The 21,062-nt window shown below is 45.4% G+C and overlaps 3 protein-coding genes across 4 annotated transcripts in view; 1 reads left to right on the top strand and 2 right to left on the bottom strand.

Annotated features, from left to right (window-relative positions):
* thoc7 (THO complex subunit 7) overlaps nt 1-21,062 on the top strand; it is a 34,600-nt gene that overhangs the window by 7,671 nt on the left and 5,867 nt on the right. For both annotated transcript variants that reach the window (XM_075896225.1, XM_037424903.2), the window contains exons 4-5: nt 1,452-1,538; nt 7,721-7,915. In XM_075896225.1, coding sequence (XP_075752340.1) covers nt 1,452-1,538; nt 7,721-7,915 — 282 coding nt within the window. The remainder of the gene's footprint in view (nt 1-1,451; nt 1,539-7,720; nt 7,916-21,062) is intronic.
* On the bottom strand, nt 8,400-18,103 carry LOC142818036 (uncharacterized). The gene is made up of 2 exons (XM_075896224.1): nt 16,531-18,103; nt 8,400-16,470 (listed from the first exon to the last, which is right to left on the bottom strand). The coding sequence occupies exon 2, from the start codon at nt 13,920-13,922 to the stop codon at nt 12,057-12,059; it is 1,866 nt and encodes a 621-aa protein (XP_075752339.1). The 5' UTR covers nt 13,923-16,470; nt 16,531-18,103; the 3' UTR covers nt 8,400-12,056.
* The window catches only part of LOC142818038 (uncharacterized), a 38,051-nt gene continuing 36,568 nt past the window's right edge, over nt 19,580-21,062 (bottom strand). Inside the window, exon 3 of the mRNA XM_075896226.1 lies at nt 19,580-19,785. Coding sequence (XP_075752341.1) covers nt 19,751-19,785 — 35 coding nt within the window. The 3' untranslated portion in view covers nt 19,580-19,750. The remainder of the gene's footprint in view (nt 19,786-21,062) is intronic.

The following is a 21,062-nucleotide window of genomic DNA, read 5'->3' as shown; positions in this document are numbered from 1 at the left end:
GAGGCAGATTTACGCATTTGATCAGAAGACCGTACTCCAAATATACCAGTGTCTCTGGTGCCTTCTGTCAATAAGTGTAAAAAATGAGTGCCGTGTTTTTCTCCTGACTATGCAGGAAAAAAACATTGCTGGAATAATGGCTTGTGCACTCTGTGTATGGTCCTCATATTCCTATTTAAGAAAGAACAAAATGTGCAGTGGGCAAAAAAAAAACAATTTTCCTGAGTATATGCACACTTACTTGGTTGCACCACTATGTTAAGCTTTGGATACAGTGCATTTAAAGTTCCCTATTTTCCGAATGACAGGCTGTCGCAAGTCTCAACTTGGTGCAGACTTAAAAACCACTGCTCCAGTCAATTTCTGATAGTTCCACATGATCCCACGTGCAAGGGATGCTTTCGTTTGTTTCAACTCTTGCCCAGACAAAGAAGTGAGAGGAGCATGTGAGAGTGGCACAGTAAGGTGGAGCCTTCTTAAGAAAGTACACCCAGTGAAAAAAGAATTCTTGTCTCCATAAAAGTGGCATGCCACTGCGTGGACCACAAAAAGTGGGGGGAAAAAGCAACCTGTAAACATACTTCTGTAGATGGCAGAAATGTGCAAGAGAGGTGGCCCTGTGTATGGACATTTCAACAGGGAGTTCCAATAGGGAGCCACAGGTCAGTTGAGCTAAAGCTCAACTGACCGGTGGCTGTAGTGGCGAAATCGCAACATGTGGTGCAGTTGTTCCTGAGCACACCGATAGCCAGAGGGTCAAGCACATTCCACTTTTTAAAGCAGGTGTGGCCGCAGAGAGCAGAGCCCACCTCGCTGATGATCCATCCAAAAGCCCACGTCTTAAACAAGCACTCGTGCATTCTTTATCAGTAAACTTAAGCATGAATGGGAATTTTTTTTTTTTTTTGCTGCAGTTGTGAACTATCGTACCTGTCGCAATTGTCCTGAAAAAGCTGTTTGCTGGAGTGCTTTCCACGAGCCAGCCCTGCTGTGGAAGATGTAACGTGCTTGACATTCGATATCAACGTGCTCGGGAACAAAAGTGGTTGTGTGTCACACTTCTGCAGCCCCAGCAACCAACCACGTGTGCTTACCTTTTGCTACTGTACAACCACTTCATGGCTGGAAGCAGTTCAGCAGTCACTAACGTGACTCCAGACAGCGCTACACAATCAGAGAGAAGAGAAATGAGCTTGTATAAATTAAGGGGATGGCCACACTGCCGAGCTCTTATTATTGCAGTCAGCCAAGTGGGTAATAAATTTGTATGTCATTGACAATGTGGTACTGTAATGCATAAACATATAGGTGTACCAGCGAGGCTTAGGTTACATCTGTGTAGCATTTGGAGTGTTTGTGACCTTACCAAATGAACTTTATTTTTGATGTTGTCTCATGGCTAATTATGATTGCACTTTCACTAGAGGTTGTATTCGTACTTTCTATTTCAGAGGTTGGTATAGCAAATGCCCAGAAGAAGATTGTGGAGAACAAGTTAGAGCTGCAGAAGGCCAAGAGCATCCGCAAGAACAAACAGGGTGAGCTCAGCTGCATTACCATTGTACATATGAGTAACCTGTCTTTAAAAACAGCCGGTTGTAACATGGAGATGGGTGTACAGAAAAAGCTTTGCACTTTTCCTGTGCACAGTGATGCTACCGCTGCACTAATTGTGTCAAACTGTGCCGAATCACCCTGGCTGCTACATGCTGCTACCTTTCCTCAAAATTTTGCTAGCCTGCGCCCAACCTGTGCCAAAGGGCGTGCTTCTACTTTCAGACACGAAACTACTTGTAGTTCTCCCGTTGAAAATGACATCGCGGTGCACCTGCGTAAGATGCAACCTGAGCCAAGCCAAGCCAAACTGGGCCAAATACCACAGTTGGGACCATAGATACAGTGGCTAGAATAGGGCCACTGTACCGTGGATAGTTGAAACGCAGTGAATGCCCAGTTTCTCTAGCTTTATAGGGACCGGGAAATCATCTGAAAAAAGATTCATGACTTTTTAAGGTGCTCAAGTAATCAAGTTTACACAGCCCTGTCTGAAATGGCCTCAATACCTCGTGGAGTATACTTATCAGGCATTGTGGTGCACGCTCAGGCTGTTCTAAATATATTCAGGGCCTACTGACGATCATTTGCAAATATGCATCATGTGATGAGATCCGCCAGTACCAGCAAAGTGCGGAATAAGTTGGGGATTTATCTCGTGGAGCATGGGGAAACGATGATGCAGAACATAAATGATGTGACAGAATAGAGGAATATTTGTCCGGACCTTCATAATGTATGTGTGCACTTAGAAGATGCGCCACTGTACGAAAATCTCCAGCGACGCGTAGCACTTGCTGCCATACCAGACCGATCGTTCCTAGTTATGTGCAGCACATCGCCTACACAGCTGATGCCATTCCTACTGGGGTGCTTTCGTAAGTGTGCGTTCGTCATGAAAAAGTGTTCTTGATGCCCACTGTGTTCCGGATCGCACACGGGTGCGGCGATGGCGAACTGATTTTGTCGTGAAAGCACCGCATGTGTGTGGGGCACTTCGCCGATTCACACAGAAAGGCAGCGTAGACGGTGGCATGCGTGAGTAATTGAAAGCATGCAGTACGTCGATAGCTGCGCCACATGCAGTAACAAGCAGTTATCTGAAGATGCTTATCATAATGCGATTAAGTCTTACTGGCGTGTTTGCCCCGATCATGCCTCCGAGCATTTCTGGTGCTTATTCGTTAGACATCACCTCACTCCACTATAATACCAGCTCCTTCGAATTTTAAGGGGCGAAGCTCCCTACACCGTAAGTCGTATGTCCCTTGTTGTCGTCGTCGTAGTAGCCAGTGCGAAGCTTCTTATGCCGTAGGTCGTATGTTCCATGTCGTCGTCGTAGTAGTAGTAGCCAGTTTGCAGCCATATATAGACGATAGCTGTTCGTCCGACCGTGCGTCCACTTGTCCGTGCATCTGTCCATCCGTTCTCTTCACCCCACTCGTCATCATTCACCTCATAAATATGCTGCGATTTTTATCTGCTTCACCCCATAGCACTTATGCATTGCGGCAAAGCCGACTTTTAGACATTAGTATGACGTCGAACGACACTTGAAAGTGTTCGTTTAAGCCTACGAGGTCATAGATGTAGCAAAGATAGGCATTTTAAGTAATGCTGTTTCATACCTGGAATGTTGGCTGAAAGCAAAAAAAAATTGAACGCTGAAGAGTTTCCGCGTAAAAAATTTCAGGTGTTCTTCTCCATAGACGTCGATTAGGCTTGTGATGCTGTCTTAAAATCGTCTGAATAAGCATGTCTGAAAAGTCTGGCTTCCAAAAAATCGGCAGTCAACTGATCTTCAGTCATGTTATAATAAAGTGCTATGGTTTAAAATTTTATCATTGCCTTTGTTTATTAAATATGGTCAGGTTATCTGTGGGTGATATAATTTTATTTTATTTTTGCTCTATTATGCTTGAATAGCATGCAGCACATTATAATTTTATCATTCGTGTGTCATGGACATAGTATTAAAAAAATGGCAGGAAAGAGTGGATGGAACCTTGCAATGAAAAAACTCCGTAAACAGGGGTTGTTTCAGGCCAATGTTTTAACAAGCGGATTTGTCTTTCTCAAGGCTAGAACAGAACAGTTTTGTTCTGAGACAAGACCGGTTGTCTGAACGTTGGCTCGGCACAACTCCCGTTTACGAATTAAACACAATAGGTGCCTTATAATTGACTCTAGCAATATCTGCTCCGAAAGTCAGTTTTGCTGCTCCAAAATACATTATTTTCTGCTCCAAAGCTGCTCCGAATCAGCCTAAACCGGTAGCATCACTGTGTGTAGCAAACAAGTTGTGTATCTCGCCATCCACACTAAATGATTGCAGTAGATGTGTACAAATACCCTGTCATAGGCAACATTTTACAGCGAAAGTTGTGATGAGATCAAAACACAGGTCACGTGCGATGCCGTAGTTGTCCGCCACCGCCTACAGTGTCCGTAACCAATATCACACGAAATAAGAAAAAAAAACTCAATAAATAACTAACACCAAGGACACACAATGGGATTTGAAGCTGGTTCTGATGCGTGCCAGCTCAGTATTTTACCACTGAACCATGCTGGCGCTTGAAACTCGTTTCAAAACTGGCCTTAGGCAGGCTTGATGTCTGGAAAGGAATCGTGCCAATATGAGTTATATAGCATTTTAGAACAGCAAAGGAGCAACGAGGCGTCACACAATGCGAATTGCGTAAAGAGTGGGTCGTCCAATGATCCAACTCTTTACAAAAGCTTGTTCTTGTTCACCTATTAACTGTGGCACATACCCACTTCAGGCATCATTCCTCATCGTCGTCAGCCTCTGCAGAAAAATATTGCACAATATTCCTAAGAAATGTGTAGCGGATACCATGCTTCTCTGAAGAATGATGGATATCATAGTGAATGCCAGCCTACTACACAAAGATTATGATAATTTATGTCATAGTGGGTACCCAGTGGGTGCTTGTAGCAGTTACTCAAAGATTGTTAAGAAAAGGCTCTGCAAGGCCGCTCTTCGAGCTTTCGCTGTGACAGTGCTACGCATACAGTGCAGGCCTGGCGGTTTTTTTTTTTTTTTTTTTTTCCCCACTTGGTATGTTTGACAACACTTTCATAGGTGAGTGTTATGCTAGACACTGCGGGTAGTTGTGAATAGTATTTTTCAGAGTGTAATGACTCTGAAGCGATGAACCCATCTGCACAGTCAGGGTGCAGTGTATTATTGGCTGCAAGATTGAGTAGAGTTACCGCCTAGCAGCTACTGGCTGAGCCTCACCTAATGTGGATCAACGTTTATAGATACTTTTTCAGTTTTCGAACACTTCCTTTTGAGGGGTACACGATTTGCTCCTAGGGTGTGTGAAGGCGCTGCAGTCTAACTTTGCGCCAAGTAACCGGCTGCTTCCCGATGGCTTCACTGCCGCTGCAGTTTCGGGCATTTCGTGCCGGTGTTCGGTCGCACTTTTTTTTCTGTGCGTATGTCTCGTCGCATGCCATGCTTCCGTAGTCTTCCGAAGACAATTCGACGCTTACAGTCACGAAGATACTCGGACATCCATGACGTAGGAAACTCTCCAATTGTTGCCATTGCGGGTACGATCTAAGCATTGACCATGTGTGGACGCATCGAGCACGTGTATACACCTCCCGAGGTTAATTCTACTGTTGCTGCCATCCTGTGCCACCGTCCGACCCGCATGGCATAGTCTAGGAAAGACGTACAAGGTGGATGATGTTTACTTTCAAAAAAGCGGCATCCTGAAGACATATAGGCATATCATAAATGGAGAAGTGTAAACTGACAAAGGTACATGGACATCGAGGAGTGATGGAGTCCATTGATTATTTCCGAATTTCCCAATGTAATTGTAATGAAGCTACAAAATAAAGAATACCTGTAGAATAACCAACTGCTGCTGCCTTGCGATCTGCCAAAATAATGTTGGCAAGAGGTCCCCGCTCTCTCGCTCCGGTTTTTCTGATTGGCCAAAAAAAAATAAAAGTGTGTAAAAGTGTGCTTCAACTTCCCTGCAACTAGAGGTCGGCGGTACTTGAGGGGGCGGAAAAACCTCCGGTAATAACCTTTTATAACGCAGAATTCACAGGTTACATCTACTGGCACAGCAAAAGGAGAAAGTGCGCCGCTAAGAAATATTCATTACAAGGACTGTGTGGGCATGACTGGTGCTAACAGACGTATGTGTGTGTTGTGCCATTTTAGCGGTTAGAACGAAAAAAAAAACAATGACAAACACAACCAAAAACAATGTGTAAATTGCAACCAGCGAATTGAGGAAATGCTTGATTTGTGCCACCACCGCCTGAGAACAGAGAAAGCTTGAGATACACCGGCTGATTAAGAAAAAAAAAAAAAGAGAGAAGAAGACTGGATCCCCAGCGACTCTCACTGATCTTGTTGAAGATTTACCTGAAGTGCAAAAAATGTTCCTTCATAGTACATCCATCATGCAACAAGCAAAATGACCGAATGGGTATAGGTACACAACAGATTGTCTTATGCTTTGTTTGCCCCTCACAAGCCTGAATCGTTACATGAATTCAGCTATGCGTTTGTTTGAAATTGAAATTCGAATTTTCATGACTAGTGTGTGACAGTGACAAGTGTTTTTGTGACAATACACAGATGTTTTCTTATTTTCACAAATTTTGCATTTTTTTAATGATCCTAAGTATTATCCACTCAGACACCCATAAATCTGAATACTTCTGAAGACAAAAGTGTACTGGTTCATATACCAGCTAAACAGAAAATAGCGTCGTTTCAGTGGGATTTTAAATGTGGCTGATTAGAGTATGGCCCGTCGAGGTGCTTTTTGCTGCGAAAGTTAATGTGCACAGCATTGAAGATCCCTATGCTGAGACTCACAAAAATAGTTTCTAAACAACTAAGCTGGAACCAGATGAGTCACAGCTTTTATTGCGGTTTGAGTAAGACGTTTCTGATACAACTGAGCTCTAAACTTTGTTCCTACTACGTTGAAGAACAAAAAGTTACAGGGCGGCAAAACGACTCTTTATTCGACAAATTATCGTCTAGCATCAAGCTACGTAAGCTATTATTTTCACCAAGGGCCTGGAAAGATGCCGCACATGCATCTAGGCCATACGTTATACTCCTCGTGCCTAAACCAAGAAGGTGTGCTCAGATTTGGGTGCACGTTAAAGAACCCCAGGTGGTCTAAATTTCCGGAGCCCTCCACTACGGCGTCTCTCATAATCATAGAGTGGTTTTGGGACGTTAAACCCCACATATCAATCAATCAATCAATCTAAACCAAGAAGTTGCGGTGTTGTGTAAGCGCCGCTCACCGGCTGCACGGCGCCTAGCTGTAGCAGACGATCCTCGTTTTCTTGGCGCAAAGTTGGCCTGCGGCACCGCGGTGGCGGGAACTGCAGCCGGCCACCTGCTCCCAGAAGGCGAAGCAGAGAGTTCTGACACTGAAAAATTATCTATAAACGTTGGTGTGGATGGCTGCTAGCCACGTTGTGTTTGCATGGTCATGCGTGCACATCATCAAAGGGAAGTTTGTTCTATTGAGTCAGCATAACCTTAACTGCTCGTATGTATACCTCTCACTATGTACACAACTATTTGGCGTTGCGAGGCTGTACGTGCCATGCACTAAGATCATTTAATGCAGCTGTTGTGAGTGCTCATGTCAGCCTCAGTAAACTCGGTTAACGGAAATATCTTCAAGGAAACTGCTGCCTAAATGAAAAACTTCTCTTAATATGATTGGTTTTGTACTTGTGCCCCCCTGTTCATTTTTCGGGAAACGAAAGTCTTGTTGAATGGAGCATATTTTCCTGGTTCCTCCAGGTTCTTTTTAATGAAAGTTTGCTGTATCATGACATTTATTTGTGTCATAGTTATGGAATGGCCACTTAGCAATGCTAAATAAATGACAGTTTGGCGCTTTCTCTTTATCAGTGCATCACAAAGTTTCTACAGTCTGGACACAACTTTAAACACTAGTAGTGTCTGTGTGTTGTCTTGATCACTTCTGTTGTGTTCGTATTTGCATGCCTACTTTCTTTGACTATGAATCGGTACGGGCTAGCTCAAATTTCTGTGTGACTGTATTCATTCTCGAGTCCTGCTCTATTTGATGGACTGCACGAGCTCATGAACTTGGTGTTGTTTAATGTGCAGAGTATGATGCCTTGGCCAAAGTGATAGCAACGCAGCCAGACAGGCGAGGCATGCTGTCTCAGCTGGAGTGCCTGGAGAAGCAGATCCGCTCCCTGCAGCAGTCACAACAGGCCCTGGACTCTCGTCTGGAACATCGGCGTCGACAGTTCCACGTGCTGCTCACCTCAGTCTACGAGCTGGGCCGTATCCTCAAAGGTCAGCTCTATAAAAGGGTATAAACGAGAGCCTGTTGGCTTGGCTTCGTAGTAGGGAACAGTGCAGATACACGGGACAACTCCTGTCACTCTTTCTTGCCATGTGTGTCTGCACTGTCCTCTGCCAAGAAGTCCTCTATATTCTTCGTAGATGTTGTAAATGTCTTTGTGGCAACTTCCCAACCAGGGGAGCTTTATTGTGGTACTGCAAAAGGCTTAGAAATGATTGTTTTTTATTTCGGATTGCAAACATTTATTATGTTTGCAATTATATTTGCAAACTTTTATTTGGATAAAGGCCTTACACCAAAAATTGAATTTCTTACAAACAACTACCACTCCACAAGTTGTGGAGATAGGTTTGCTAAAGAAGCTTACCCTACGAAGCTACTGGAAATGGGTTTTCTACTGCCGTCGCACACAATGATGCTACGGCCGGGTTCGTCGACTCTCCAATACAGTGCAAAGAAGGCACATAAGGCAGGTCATCAACAAACAAGGCTTTATTAACCCAAGATGCAGCACAGTGCGACAGTCATGGGCTTGTGGGTCGACAGGGAAACTCCGCAAGACTGATCGAGTGTATGCTTGCTGCCACCGCTACAGCTATGGCACAAGGGGCAGTAGCTGAGTGCATGAATGAGAAGCTGCCTGTTAGAGCCGTATGTCTACCTAGTGCACGCCTGAGAGCATCTACTACAGTGCACGAGCGCTGGGCAAAAGCAAGCAAACGAGAAAGGGGGCTGTCACTGGTGGCCAAACATGATTGGCCAAGCATTGTGACATGTGCTAGCGTGATTCGAGGAAGATACATTGTACTGGCATGTCTGGACACGTGTGTGGCTTGAGCCAGACAAAAATTGTGCACATCTTCCTCTAAAAGGAACCCTTAGTGGTATGCGAAGCAGCCATGGGTCGACTTAAAGTGTGTGTGTGTGTGTTTTTTTAATGAATACTGCAACCCTCAAATAAAGTTTTAGCAGAGTGAATATACATTTGATAAGTTTACAAATTAGCAAACAATAAAAATAAAATGGCTAAACCATGTACACATTTTCAGGAGATAGAAAAAAAATACTATGATTTGTAATAAACAGGCTTAAGGGGAGATGCTACTCGAAAAAGGTTTTTTTTTATTTCATAACCCAGCTCCTTGAAATTTTAGGTGTTAGTAAAGCTTGCAGTGCTGTGGGGTCTCGGCGAGGCGAACGCGCGCACCGCCACGCCACGCTCTTGGAGTGAACGGACACAGTGGACACGGTCGGTACAACGCACCCACATACATACATACATTTATTAACTAATTTAGACGACGATATCGTCCGTCGAATGATACAACAATTTCTATTAACACGCTACCATACATACAACATAACGCAGTGACACACTAAACACACAATAACATGATAAACACACACTAACACACACAACACACTAACACATACCCAAGGTGGCGTCGCCAACGCTTGACTTTACACGTGGGACCCCGGCGCGAAGCCCGCGGTGCCGAGCACCGGGGACCCGCGCTACAGACAACCGTTCGCGGCAGCCGCCACGCGCAGAAGAGGCTCGCTCAACGCTCGCCCACCACCAAGGCCCGCCTTCCGCCAGGGGCCACCACCGGCGCTGCCACTCTACCAACAGTGGTACTCAGAGCGAACACAACGCCACCTATCGCCCGGTGGTGGTCACCACCGAAATAACGCCCTGGGGCGAGACACGTGCGCCACGCGGCGCAGACAACTTTACAGGGGGGGGTGTCAGCACCCCCACATTCCCCCAACCTTAAATCAAACCATATCCCGAAATCAGAAATTAGCTACACAAGCTTTAACAAAAAATGATATCGCACAACCATAATGTCCTTGCACCACGACACCGCCGCCGGTCGACACTGCTGCACTGTCCGGCTAGGCTTCACCTCAGTACCGGCCCCGCAACAGCAACGTTGCCGTCGGCGCGACGATCCGTCGCTAGCGCCGACACGTCTTCCAGTTGCGACCAGCACTCGCGAGGGCGCCGGACTGCAGGCAGTTGCGCAGGTCCTAGGCATCTCCATCGCCCGACCTCACGACCGCATTCCTGGCCAACGACGCTGACGATATGCAGGACAGCTGGCCGTGGATGACATCCCTCCCGCTGAATACATCAACAAAAAACAAAACTCGAAAGAAACAAAGGAGCGCGGCCTAGGAGAGGGAGCTTCAGGCTTTTCGGCCACGTGGTACGGTGGTCAGTACTGCTGGCTAATACATTGGTGGCGGCCGAGACGCCCATCAAAATAAACAAAAATCACTTTTCCTAACTCGTGCTCACAAGAAAAAAAAAGTGAGGGAAGCAGAGCGCAACACCTCAACGCTACGATCCACCTAGTTGTGCCACGTGCGACAGGCGGCTGCGCAGAGTCTTAGGCCTAATGAGTCGCTCGGCAACAACCGGCATCTACCCAGCACCCAGCCTAGGCGCAGAAGAGGCAGCCGCGAGGAGACGTCCACTCTGTGAGGTGGCCCTATCGCTCGCCGCACACAGCAGCTTACCAAGCGATCGGCATCCACCGCCCCGGGCGGTGTCACGACGCCCCGGCGTCGAGCCGCAATACAAGTCAGCAACGACGCCCGGCTTCCTGAGCCCAAAGAGATAGAAGAAGCTATTTACAGAAAATCGGACCACCCACGAGGCTTCCGTACTCACTCGCTTCGGGCCTGGCCTACAAACCACGTGCTCTAGGCCTTGCTCACCCCAGGATGCGGACCGCATGGCTCTCGTCCTAATTCAACAACGTTTTTGAAAACTAACAAAAAAAAATAACAACACTTGCGAGCAAAAAAAAATAAATAGAAAGTCAACTTGCCGACAAATTGAAACACGTTACAAAACCAATCTCCTCGCTTCTCAACAAAGCATACCACCGACGCTAGCAAAGAAGTCCCCCCTAGGCCTACTCTACTCCGGCTCTAACAAAATCCCTGTACCGAACCGCAAGAACTGTCGTCCGACACTCCAAGAGCCCCACGTTGGGCGCCAGTGTGGGGTCTCGGCGAGGCGAACGCGCGCACCGCCACGCCACGCTCTTGGAGTGAACGGACACAGTGGACACGGTCGGTACAACGCACCCACATACATACATACATTTATTAACTAATTTAGACGACGATATCGTCCGCCGAATGATACAACAATTTCTATTAACACGCTACCATACATACAACATAACGCAGTGACACACTAAACACACAATAACATGATAAACACACACTAACACACACAACACACTAACACATACCCAAGGTGGCGTCGCCAACGCTTGACTTTACACGTGGGACCCCGGCGCGAAGCCCGCGGTGCCGAGCACCGGGGACCCGCGCTACAGACAACCGTTCGCGGCAGCCGCCACGCGCAGAAGAGGCTCGCTCAACGCTCGCCCACCACCAAGGCCCGCCTTCCGCCAGGGGCCACCACCGGCGCTGCCACTCTACCAACAGTGGTACTCAGAGCGAACACAACGCCACCTATCGCCCGGTGGTGGTCACCACCGAAATAACGCCCTGGGGCGAGACACGTGCGCCACGCGGCGCAGACAACTTTACAGGGGGGGGTGTCAGCACCCCCACAGTGCTGATTTCATAACTGCAATTATTTGTTTGATAGCTATAGTAGTTCCGGAGTTACTACAACTTTGATATCAAAATATAGTGTTTTTTGTGCACATAATAAAGCTTACTAAAAATTTTCACACAGAATTGCAAAATGGCTCATTCTGCTGCACTTGAGCAGTACAATACAGAAAAGTACCTCAAACAGAAAATTTATTTGCTACATTAAAAAAAAAAATTAAAAGTACTAAATGCATATTTTACATCTCTCTATCAGTGTATCAAGTTGTGTAACAAAAAATCTGTGATGTATAATGCAACCTAAAGTAGATACTTGTATTCTAGAGTGGCTGATTAAGCTCTGTGCAAAATTTCATCAAGATAGGACTATTTTATGCCTAAAAAAGATTGTGCACAAGATGAGAGAATTACCTCAAAATGGAAATCGAGAAAAATGCATTTGAAAGTTGTAAATATGTTTACTCATGATTACACAGTGCGATTTGCACAAAACTTGGTGATATCATAGAAGGGACACAGCTAGAGCACCTAAAATTGTCCTGCTCCATATGTGGATCCTTCTCGCCGCTTGAGAAGGGAGTCATCAAGGCGCGCTTTCTTTGCCACGTTCCGCCGATGGGCCCTTGCCTCGGCTGTTTCACACGCAGACATTCTTTCGATTCTCCTCTGGTCGCGGGATTGGCCCAGGGTGATCAGTTGATCTGGTGGGACTACACCAAGCTCCTCTAGCACGTGTTCAAAGCTTGAATGTCCTTTATTGAACCACAACACGGCCATAGCAGCTGCAGTTTCCACTGTTGTCCGGGAGGCAAACTTAGTCTTCGGACACAACAACCAGATTTTGCTGTTCAAAGATTCTGCAGCGTTTTGGGTCTTCCCTTGGATACAACGCACCAGCAACTTTTCATCTGTGAGCCGCTTGTAAATGGGAAGCACAGCCAATCCTTGAGCCTTGGTCAAGATTGGTGTGTGGTCGGGTGGGGCCTCCCCAAGCGCTTTAGCTCGCCTATGCTTGCACCAGGAAGTCGCCCCTTCTGGACAGTATCGGTGGCTGCCTGCTGTGTTGCTCGATGATGAATGGAAATATGAGGCCCAGATGGCACGATGCATTTTCAGAATATCACCTCTGTTGTTTGTGATTGCAATACGGTAATAGTTCTGCAGCTTCTGAATTGTGCCATCTGTCAGCTTTTCCCCTCGTGGAAGTCTTGTTGGCAGTTTCCGAAGTGCAGTGCCTAGACGCTTGGCCACATGGTTTGTGCACTCCTCCTTGTCCACAACAGCTTCACCATATACCTTGGCCTCAGCGACAGCGGTATAAGCTTTGCTGTCCCCATCACTGAGGAACTTGGTGAAGCGCAATGGTGTTGTGTATGAGGATGTCCTGCCCCATATGCGCAAAGCTGCCTCAGTCTCCATGGCATGAGAGGAGCACTCTGTATTTTTTTCGCAGACAGGTGTGTGGAATGCTTGCCATATTTCTTCCTCATCACCCAAGTCCTGGTGCCGGCTACAGGCAAGGCAGTAATTCGATAGCACTTCAAAATCTAGGCACAAACCAGTGTCCACAGACACAGCAGTGCCGATGCCATTGTGGCTCTTGTGCCCTCTTTTTTGCCATGTGCCATCATACATGACAGCAACATCAGCCCCATCCACTTTCTCTTTAGTTATCATCCGCGCTTTCGCCAGGTTTTCTTGCACAGCTTTGGTAGCTGCAGCATGAACTTTTTTGCCAATTGCAATAAAAGTCTTATGATGCATAGGTATTGGCAGTCCAAGAATAGCGCAAAAACGCGACAGCTGTTCATGCCCAATGCCTATTGCACGCGCAGCCACAACTACCTTCACATTGACAGCGAAGCTGTCACGCGAGCTGCCGCTTCGGTAGCTCCAGTCATCACCGGCATCGGTGGGCTGTCTTTCCGGCAAAACACGCCGCGAACTATGCGCGGCAGAAACCACTGACTCAGGACACTCACTGTTATCACAGTGCAGCTCGAGGAACGAAGAGAGGCCCTTACGTTTACTTGCGGTGTCGCGAACGACGAGTCCAGCGGTGTGGCATGTTGGACAAACAGCACGGCTTACCATCGATGTCAGTGCGCCGATGTCACAAAATACTCCGCTCACAGAGCCACAAACACTCTTCGTTCTTTCGCTTTCGAACTGTTCAATCTTTTTTTCTGATGCGCTGATGAACTTGATCGCGGCGTCGATTTCGTCAAAGTTCCCGCAAGCCGCCGTATCCCCGCTGCCTTGATTAGGCCTAGTGGCCCGCGGCTCGCATTCTTCTACCGCTGCTTTGCGCTTCGGTTTACGTCGACGCCCTTGGTACTTGTTCTTGCTTGCAAACTTTCGTGCTCGGAAGTCTCGCTTCTTCGAGTTATCCATGGTGAACTCGGAAAAACGTAGAAACGCACGGCAAGTGCCGATCGTCGCAAGCGCTCAGCGAGCGAGGCCGATCAGATGTAGCCAATGGCGGCCTCGGTAGCGTACCATGTGACCGGTAGAGATGCGCGAAGCGGCTGCAGCTTGGCTGCAAACCGACTTGGAAACGACTGTTTTGTGAAATTCCTCACTAAAATACGAAACTAGGGGGACGCCTGTACACTAGAAGGAGCCTTGATCTACACCACCGAACAAACCCCGATGGCGGACGTCATCGTGTTGCCGAGTGGCGGATTTTCAAAAATAGCCGTCGGATGCGTGAATTCGCGACTTCGGCAGCTACCTTCACTAGCGCAGATCGACTTTTTACCACTTTCTCGTTTGAATTCAGCTATGACCTTTGGGGAAATGATAGTTGAATGATCAAAAGTGATTTTAGAAGCAATATCTCAAAAGTGGAAATTTTCGCAAAAAACGCGATTTTTCGACCCGCATCTCCCCTTAAAAGCATATAATAAAATCAAATCTGCGCTGCGTTCAAGATTAGTGCTGCAGTGATTGAAATAAATGACACCAGCACATTCAATAAAGTTCACACACTCACTGCTGGAGCTGCATAGCAAAAAGATTCCAAGATGACTGCAAAAAACATCGTTAAGATTATTGCATTCGGTAATTGTCCTGGGGAAAAACAAATATTTGAATGTGTTATTACGGGAGGAGAACGGAGTTAGTGTGAACGCTTGCCTCTGCCTTGTGGCATATCCAGTTGAAAAATGAAGTATGCACGATAAACCTAGTAACCGCAGTAACCTTAAAGTAACCAATGTTCTGTATAGGTGCTCATGGTTGCACACACTGCCGCTTTGCGAGTCCTCGCCTCCTCGACACTCATGTTCAAGTCATCGTTAATGCTACTAGTACACTATGTGTGTGAGAGAGAAGAGTAGGTGCCTTTATTATACTCTCATACCGCATTACAGTCGAAACCCGCTATAACGAAACCCCGCGAGTACGAAATCCTTGCGGCAACGAAATATTTCCGTATCCCCCGCGAACGTTCATAGAAGCCCATGTATATGTATCTTATGGCAACGAAATGTTTTTGGACAGCGATCCCGCATTAACGAATTTTCTACCAGGGTGCTTTGCGATGGCGGGGCCGGGAGCCGGCTTCTTGGACTCATTGGAAAGAGCATTTCTCCGTGTTTAACTTTTCCGCCTCAGCTGGCTCCTCCCTTTAAAAACAAGCGCACAGAAATCAAATGTTTGAAGGTCGTTTCGAGGCCCTTGATTGGCCGTGGCCGCCATGTTGCCTCAGCTCGCCTCGCCATTGGCCCGATGCTCGCTCCGAGAGATCGTCGTCTGCTGCTTGTGCGTCACGAGGACATGGCTCTCGAAAAGTGCTACTTCGTGATGTGTTCACTGCTCGATGATCACTTGAGATATAATTATGCTTTAGTTAGGAGCAGTAGGGGCATGCGCAATCAGGTTACTACGAACGCGGCGCATCATCGGAGTCGTCTTTAGCCCTCACTCCGCCGAATGCGAGACTGCGGGCAGGAACGACACGCTAGAGCACTCGTGGCGACGTGCTTCGTCTCAAGCAACGAAGCTGTAAGCCGCAGCACGGTCAGATTACTACGAGCGGGCGCATGGTCTACGAGCGCGGTGCGTCATCGGAGTCGGCCTTAGCCCTAACTTCGCTGACAGCGAGACTGCAGGCAGGAACGACGCGCTAGCACATCCGAAACAACCCGGGGGTTGTTTGCGATGGGCAGGACACCCTTCCCTCCTTCGGCGCGCATAACGACAACGTAGCAATGGACCACTTTTTCCAGTGCGAAGGCAGAGCTTTGAAGTTGTTGCATGGCAAGGGTCGGCAAAGTAAGTTGACCGACTTCTGGCAATAAATTTTCGTTCTGCTGGCGGTATCACTGTTTTTATGTCTCATACTCGCGGCAACGAAATTCTCGCGAAAACGAAATTTTTCAGTTTCCCCGGCGATTTCGTTATTGCGGGTTTCGACTGTACAACGAAGTTGCATCTTATCCAAAACTGAGTCCATGATATTTGAAGATTAGTTATGAGGGTATATTCCTAACACTATATCTAATGCAAGACCAGTCTTCATTTACTTCGTTATGAGAGATATGATGTTATATTCGAGTTTGTTATATTGAGGTTTCGAGTGTACAGGCTAGAAAAGCGCCGCTAGCAGTCTTCACTCATACCAGAGCACGTGCCGAAGTGGAGCGAGTGCTCTACCGCAGCACCACCTAGTGGGCACTGTGAGTACTAGCATGGCTACGGTGACGGGCACTGGACAAGCTCCGACCATAAGGCCTGCTTCGCATATAAAAGGCCTGGTGGTGAAACCACGGTGGCTATGTTTTGGTGCTCGAGCCACATGGGCCAGCATTCGCACTAGCTGGGGAACAAGGTGCCAGAAAGGAGGGCACGCTCAATGCCCACAAAGTTATGTGGTCATTACACATGTAATACGGTCGTACTGTGTCCGCTGCTGCGACATCTTGATTTGATCAGAAACCTCCAAAGAGAACTTGGCCTATGTTGCTGGGTACCGTGCGATCTTGATTTGATCAGAAACCTCGAAAGAGAACTTGGCCTATGTTGCTGGGTACCATGCGAGCAGCTGGAATGTGGTTGAGTTCTGCAAAAACCCAGTTAGCAGAAACCCAGGTTAAAATACATAGGAGTTCAGTTTAGGGGCCCTGCAACACTTCTTCAGCATGGTCAGAAAACACTGCCGATCGGTAGTCGAGGCTACCGAGAACATGCGAACGAAATATTATTGTGCAGCACGCTGCCTGGAATTTACAATTATAATTCTCATAGTCAGATTTAAGTCGTTCCCTTTTCTTTATACAAATGATGCCATATACTCCAGTGATCACACCATATATAGTAAAACCTCGACGATACGAATTTAGTGGGGTCACCAAATATATATGTATCATATGAAATTCATACCACCAGAAAACAAAAAATTTACATGCAACAAAAGAAAAACTAGCATACCATTTCACTTTAATAACGAGAAATAGTTCTCATTAATATTGTGTCTAACTAAAAAAGTAGGTGTGTGCAAATAATCCAGCACTTCAAATATTCAAAAGAAAATTAACATAGTTGAATTCACTTCAATTCAAACTAAAATTATCGGAAATTTCGAAGAATCCAAATATAATGAATCAGTGTAAGTTCGTTTGCATGTAACCCTTCTTGTAAAAGCAGTTTTACTGCAGTAGAGTTATGCTATTCAGTGAGTACACCTTTTCAAAAAAATCTGCACTGCCACAAAGCCCCACTTCAAGATTAATGAACTTACTACCTTTGGATCGATTCTTCCTTTCTTAAGTTTAAAAGCTTGTTATGCTGGCTTATATGCTCCGAGTATAGCAAAATTTTTAGAAGTAACATATTTTAAATGTTGTCATTTGTATTATACTGAAAGTTAAATCCTGTTACTATTCAAAGGTGTTTCCACTTCTTTCAATCCAAAAAGAATGACATTTGCACCTGCCTGGTTTCAATTCTGAAGAAAATATTCTGCACGTTAGCTGGGTTATGACAAATATGCTAATCTTTTTTTAAAATCTGTGATATATATGATTCGAATTCGATTCAAAATTATTCAAACCAAATCACTATTTGCACAAGCCTAAAAGAAGAAAGACAGTTTTAAATTTCCACTTCTTTCCTTCATTTCATTTATTGTTTTTCATGAGGGCAGCAACATCTTGAACAGCTCTGATTGCCAGTAAAGTGTTTAGACCCAGCGATCATACTTGTACTTTTGTGTATGCAGCACGCCTGATAAACCAGGTACGTGTGACAGGTAGTTACCCTTGCCTAATCTCGGTACACTTTTACCCATGACACCAAAGTACTGCGGTAAAAGAGACTATAGGGGTGCTTTGCACGCAGTAGATGAAAGCCAAAAAACTACGCTAGTGCGAATATTCGGATGCTTCGAATATTTTAATGAATAATACGGTATTTGAATTTGCTTTGATTCCAATTTAGATTACTGAAAATTTCAATATATTCGAAATGAGCAAATTAAATATTGTAATTTTTTAAAGGTGGTATCACTGCAGTAAATGTCTGCTAAGCCACGGAAGCAGTTGTCTAGGTGTACGTGAGGTCGAACGTAACTTCTGTAAAGGTGGTTGCACTGAAGTAGATGGGTGCTAATCCATGTAAACACCTATATAGAAGAAATTTGCACTGTTTCGAAGCATCGCTTCAATGTTAGATGAACATGTTTTCCTCAAATTAATTCATAATTTTTTAAGTTTAAAAGCTTGTTATAGCAACATATATGCTCCAAATATAGTACATATTTCATGTAACATACTTTACATGGTTATTACTTTCACTCTACCAAAAGCCAAATCCTTTTACTATTCAAAGTTGTTTCCACTTCCTTTGAGCCAAAAAGCAGGGCATTTGCACAGACCTTTTTCCAAATAAAAAAAAATATTTCACAGATTAGGTTAGTTGGATCATGACAAATATGTCCTTTTTTTTTTAAATATGCAGTATATACGATTCGAATTTGATTCAAAATTATTCGAACAAAATCACGGCCCACCTCGAACATGAACTTCACTATTCACTCAAGCCTACAGAAAACGTACGTGGAGGAAGGCCACTTGGTGTTGCAGAAGCTTCTGCGTAAGCAGCTGGCATAGGTAGCCTATAAACTACTAAAAAAAAAAAACGAATGGAGAGACACCACATTCTAAAGTCAGAACGGCACTTCCTGTTGTTTAAAAGAAAAACCGTTTCTTGCTTGCCCTTGTGTGGTTAACTGCAATCCTGCCTTCTTCGATGAAACTACAGCCCTGATCAATTAGTTGAGGATGACTGCCAACTGTTTTCTTTGCAAACCGTGCACCGGGCCCTGTATCAGTTCACGTGTGCTTAAAATAGACAGTGCACTAAATGATGCAGTTTATACGTGATGCCAGGCCAGTGATCTTTTTACCTATCTCTGCATTGGGCATGCACTCACTGCAAAATAGTGTATCGAATCATTTAGAAGTCATTCCCTTTTTTGAAAGGAAAGACACAGACACGATAGGGCTTAGGTTGTTTCATATACTGGCATCCGTTAGTTTTTACTGTCATCCACAACTTTTGCAGTTGTACTGTATTGTTCAAGTACACTAAAAAAAAAGTTTGCTTATTCAAATTGAATATTGTCTACATAGACTCTTTCTAAACGGAACCTGAGGTTACCAAAAAAAATCTGCTACGTTTAACAGGAATTTCATTAACTGAGAGATAAGTGAGGGTGTGAAATACAAGTACGAAGCTAATTATGCTTGCAGCAGTTGTTCCACTAAAGCAGCAATTTCGTTTAAGATATCTCCATTTTCTGATACTGTACTGTACTAGTGGTGGTCTATGATGGTCAAAAGAAAGAAGACTCACGAGCTACCGCTATGGTAGTGACCTTGATTATCTTTTCAAAATGTTTTACTTTCATATACCACCACTGCATGACTTGTCTGCTGCTGCGCTAAATTAATTTGAACAAAACCTCATATACTGAGAGTTTGACATGAGAGTTTAGGATGAGCATGCATGTGTCAACATATTGCACATTTTTTATTCAAAGTCAGTGAGACTGTCAGAAATCTTTGAATTTATTGTGTTTTCGAATTAATGCTACCTACAAAAAGTGGAATGCAAGGAACTTTGCATTATTCAAAGTAATCAGGGGTGGTCTTTTGCTGTGCCCGCTAGTTTGCAGCTCCAAGGGTCATGTTTTCCAGCGGTACCTGGCCCCAATTTGGTCACCAACATGGGGGAATGGCGGGTCTGGCTTGTGCTACAAAAAAAAAAAAAAAGAAACACTTTCATGATCAATTGAAATGCGCCCTTGCGGGACACAAGACATGTTTCTCTGCAACATACTGTTGACACGCGAGCAGCATGTCATCAGCCTGCTCCTTGCAGAGCCTGTGAGTCGAGATGCGACCACTCGCCCATTTTTTCCAGTAAAATAATTAACTTAATAATGGCCAGCGGGAAAAAATTCGCAGTGTGTTCTGGAAAACATGCTCATCGAAGTTTTTGGACTTAGTTTTCAAAGTAGGCCTTGCAGGCAAAAACTCCGCCAGCGAGGCAAGTCCACAAATTGCTCGAGCAACAACTAATTGAAGACCTGCATACACCGCGAATTCCGTCGGACTGTATTTCATTAGTTCTTGATAGTCGCAAAAATTATGGGTAAATCATGGCGCAATGACATTAGAAGAAGCACGCGACGTGCTGCTCACGCATCACCGCAGTGTTGCAGTGAAGCTCGTTTTGTTTTTTGCAGGCGCACATTTTAGGTGACCAACAGATTGTTTTGTGTGTGTGTTTATGTGTGTGCAAGTGCATGCACACGCTGAAAGCAGCGAGACTGGGGTACTTCAGCTGCCACTCATTATTAGAAAGACACCGCACTGTCCTGTTGCTCCTAAGGGCCGTCGTTTCTGCGGATTTGCGGCAAAATCGCGATGGATAATCGACATGGCACCGTCGTGCTGTCCTCCACTTCAAGTTATCCTCCGCTCAGACTTGCATTGCAAATTACGGGACGGTGGAATTACATACCGTGTCTACTCGCACAATTTGTGCACTTCTTTTCGCGATTTTGGGGCTCTGAGAAAGGAGTGGACAGATTATGTGGTAATTTCGTGAACAGATACGAAATCATGTGCAATAGTCCTATCATGTGCATTATATACATTAAAGAAAATCAAATTAATTGGAGCACAAACAAAGTGTACTTGTTTATTTAACAGAGTTAGTGCTACTTTAACCTGTCAGATCTGGTCATGGGTGGTCTAGTCAAAATCGCCGATCGAAATGTACGAATGAGAATCATCGTCGCGGCCGCTGCCACCGCCCTCCCAAAGCGCATCGCCCTTGGTTCTGTCCAACGTGTTCGAATGTCCCATTTGCTGGGACAATGCTGCAAGAAACTAGGCCCTGTGACACAGCGATACCGAAGGTCCTAAGCATTTGCACATATTTGAAAAGGCCTTTTTTAGCGGCAGGAAACTTGTATTAGCAAGTGAGCGCTCTTCTGCTTTCTCCCATACCGATCGCATCGAT

This window comes from Rhipicephalus microplus, chromosome 5, assembly GCF_043290135.1.
Source record: "Rhipicephalus microplus isolate Deutch F79 chromosome 5, USDA_Rmic, whole genome shotgun sequence".
Taxonomy (NCBI): Eukaryota; Metazoa; Arthropoda; class Arachnida; order Ixodida; family Ixodidae; genus Rhipicephalus; species Rhipicephalus microplus.
Note: the sequence above shows the minus strand (reverse complement) of the source record. Positions and strands in the feature narration are given on the sequence as shown.

Coding starts and splice junctions, on each gene's coding strand:
- LOC142818036 (XM_075896224.1), bottom strand. CDS start 13,922: ATGGATAACTCGAAGAAGCGAGACTTCCGAGCACGAAAGTTTGCAAGC.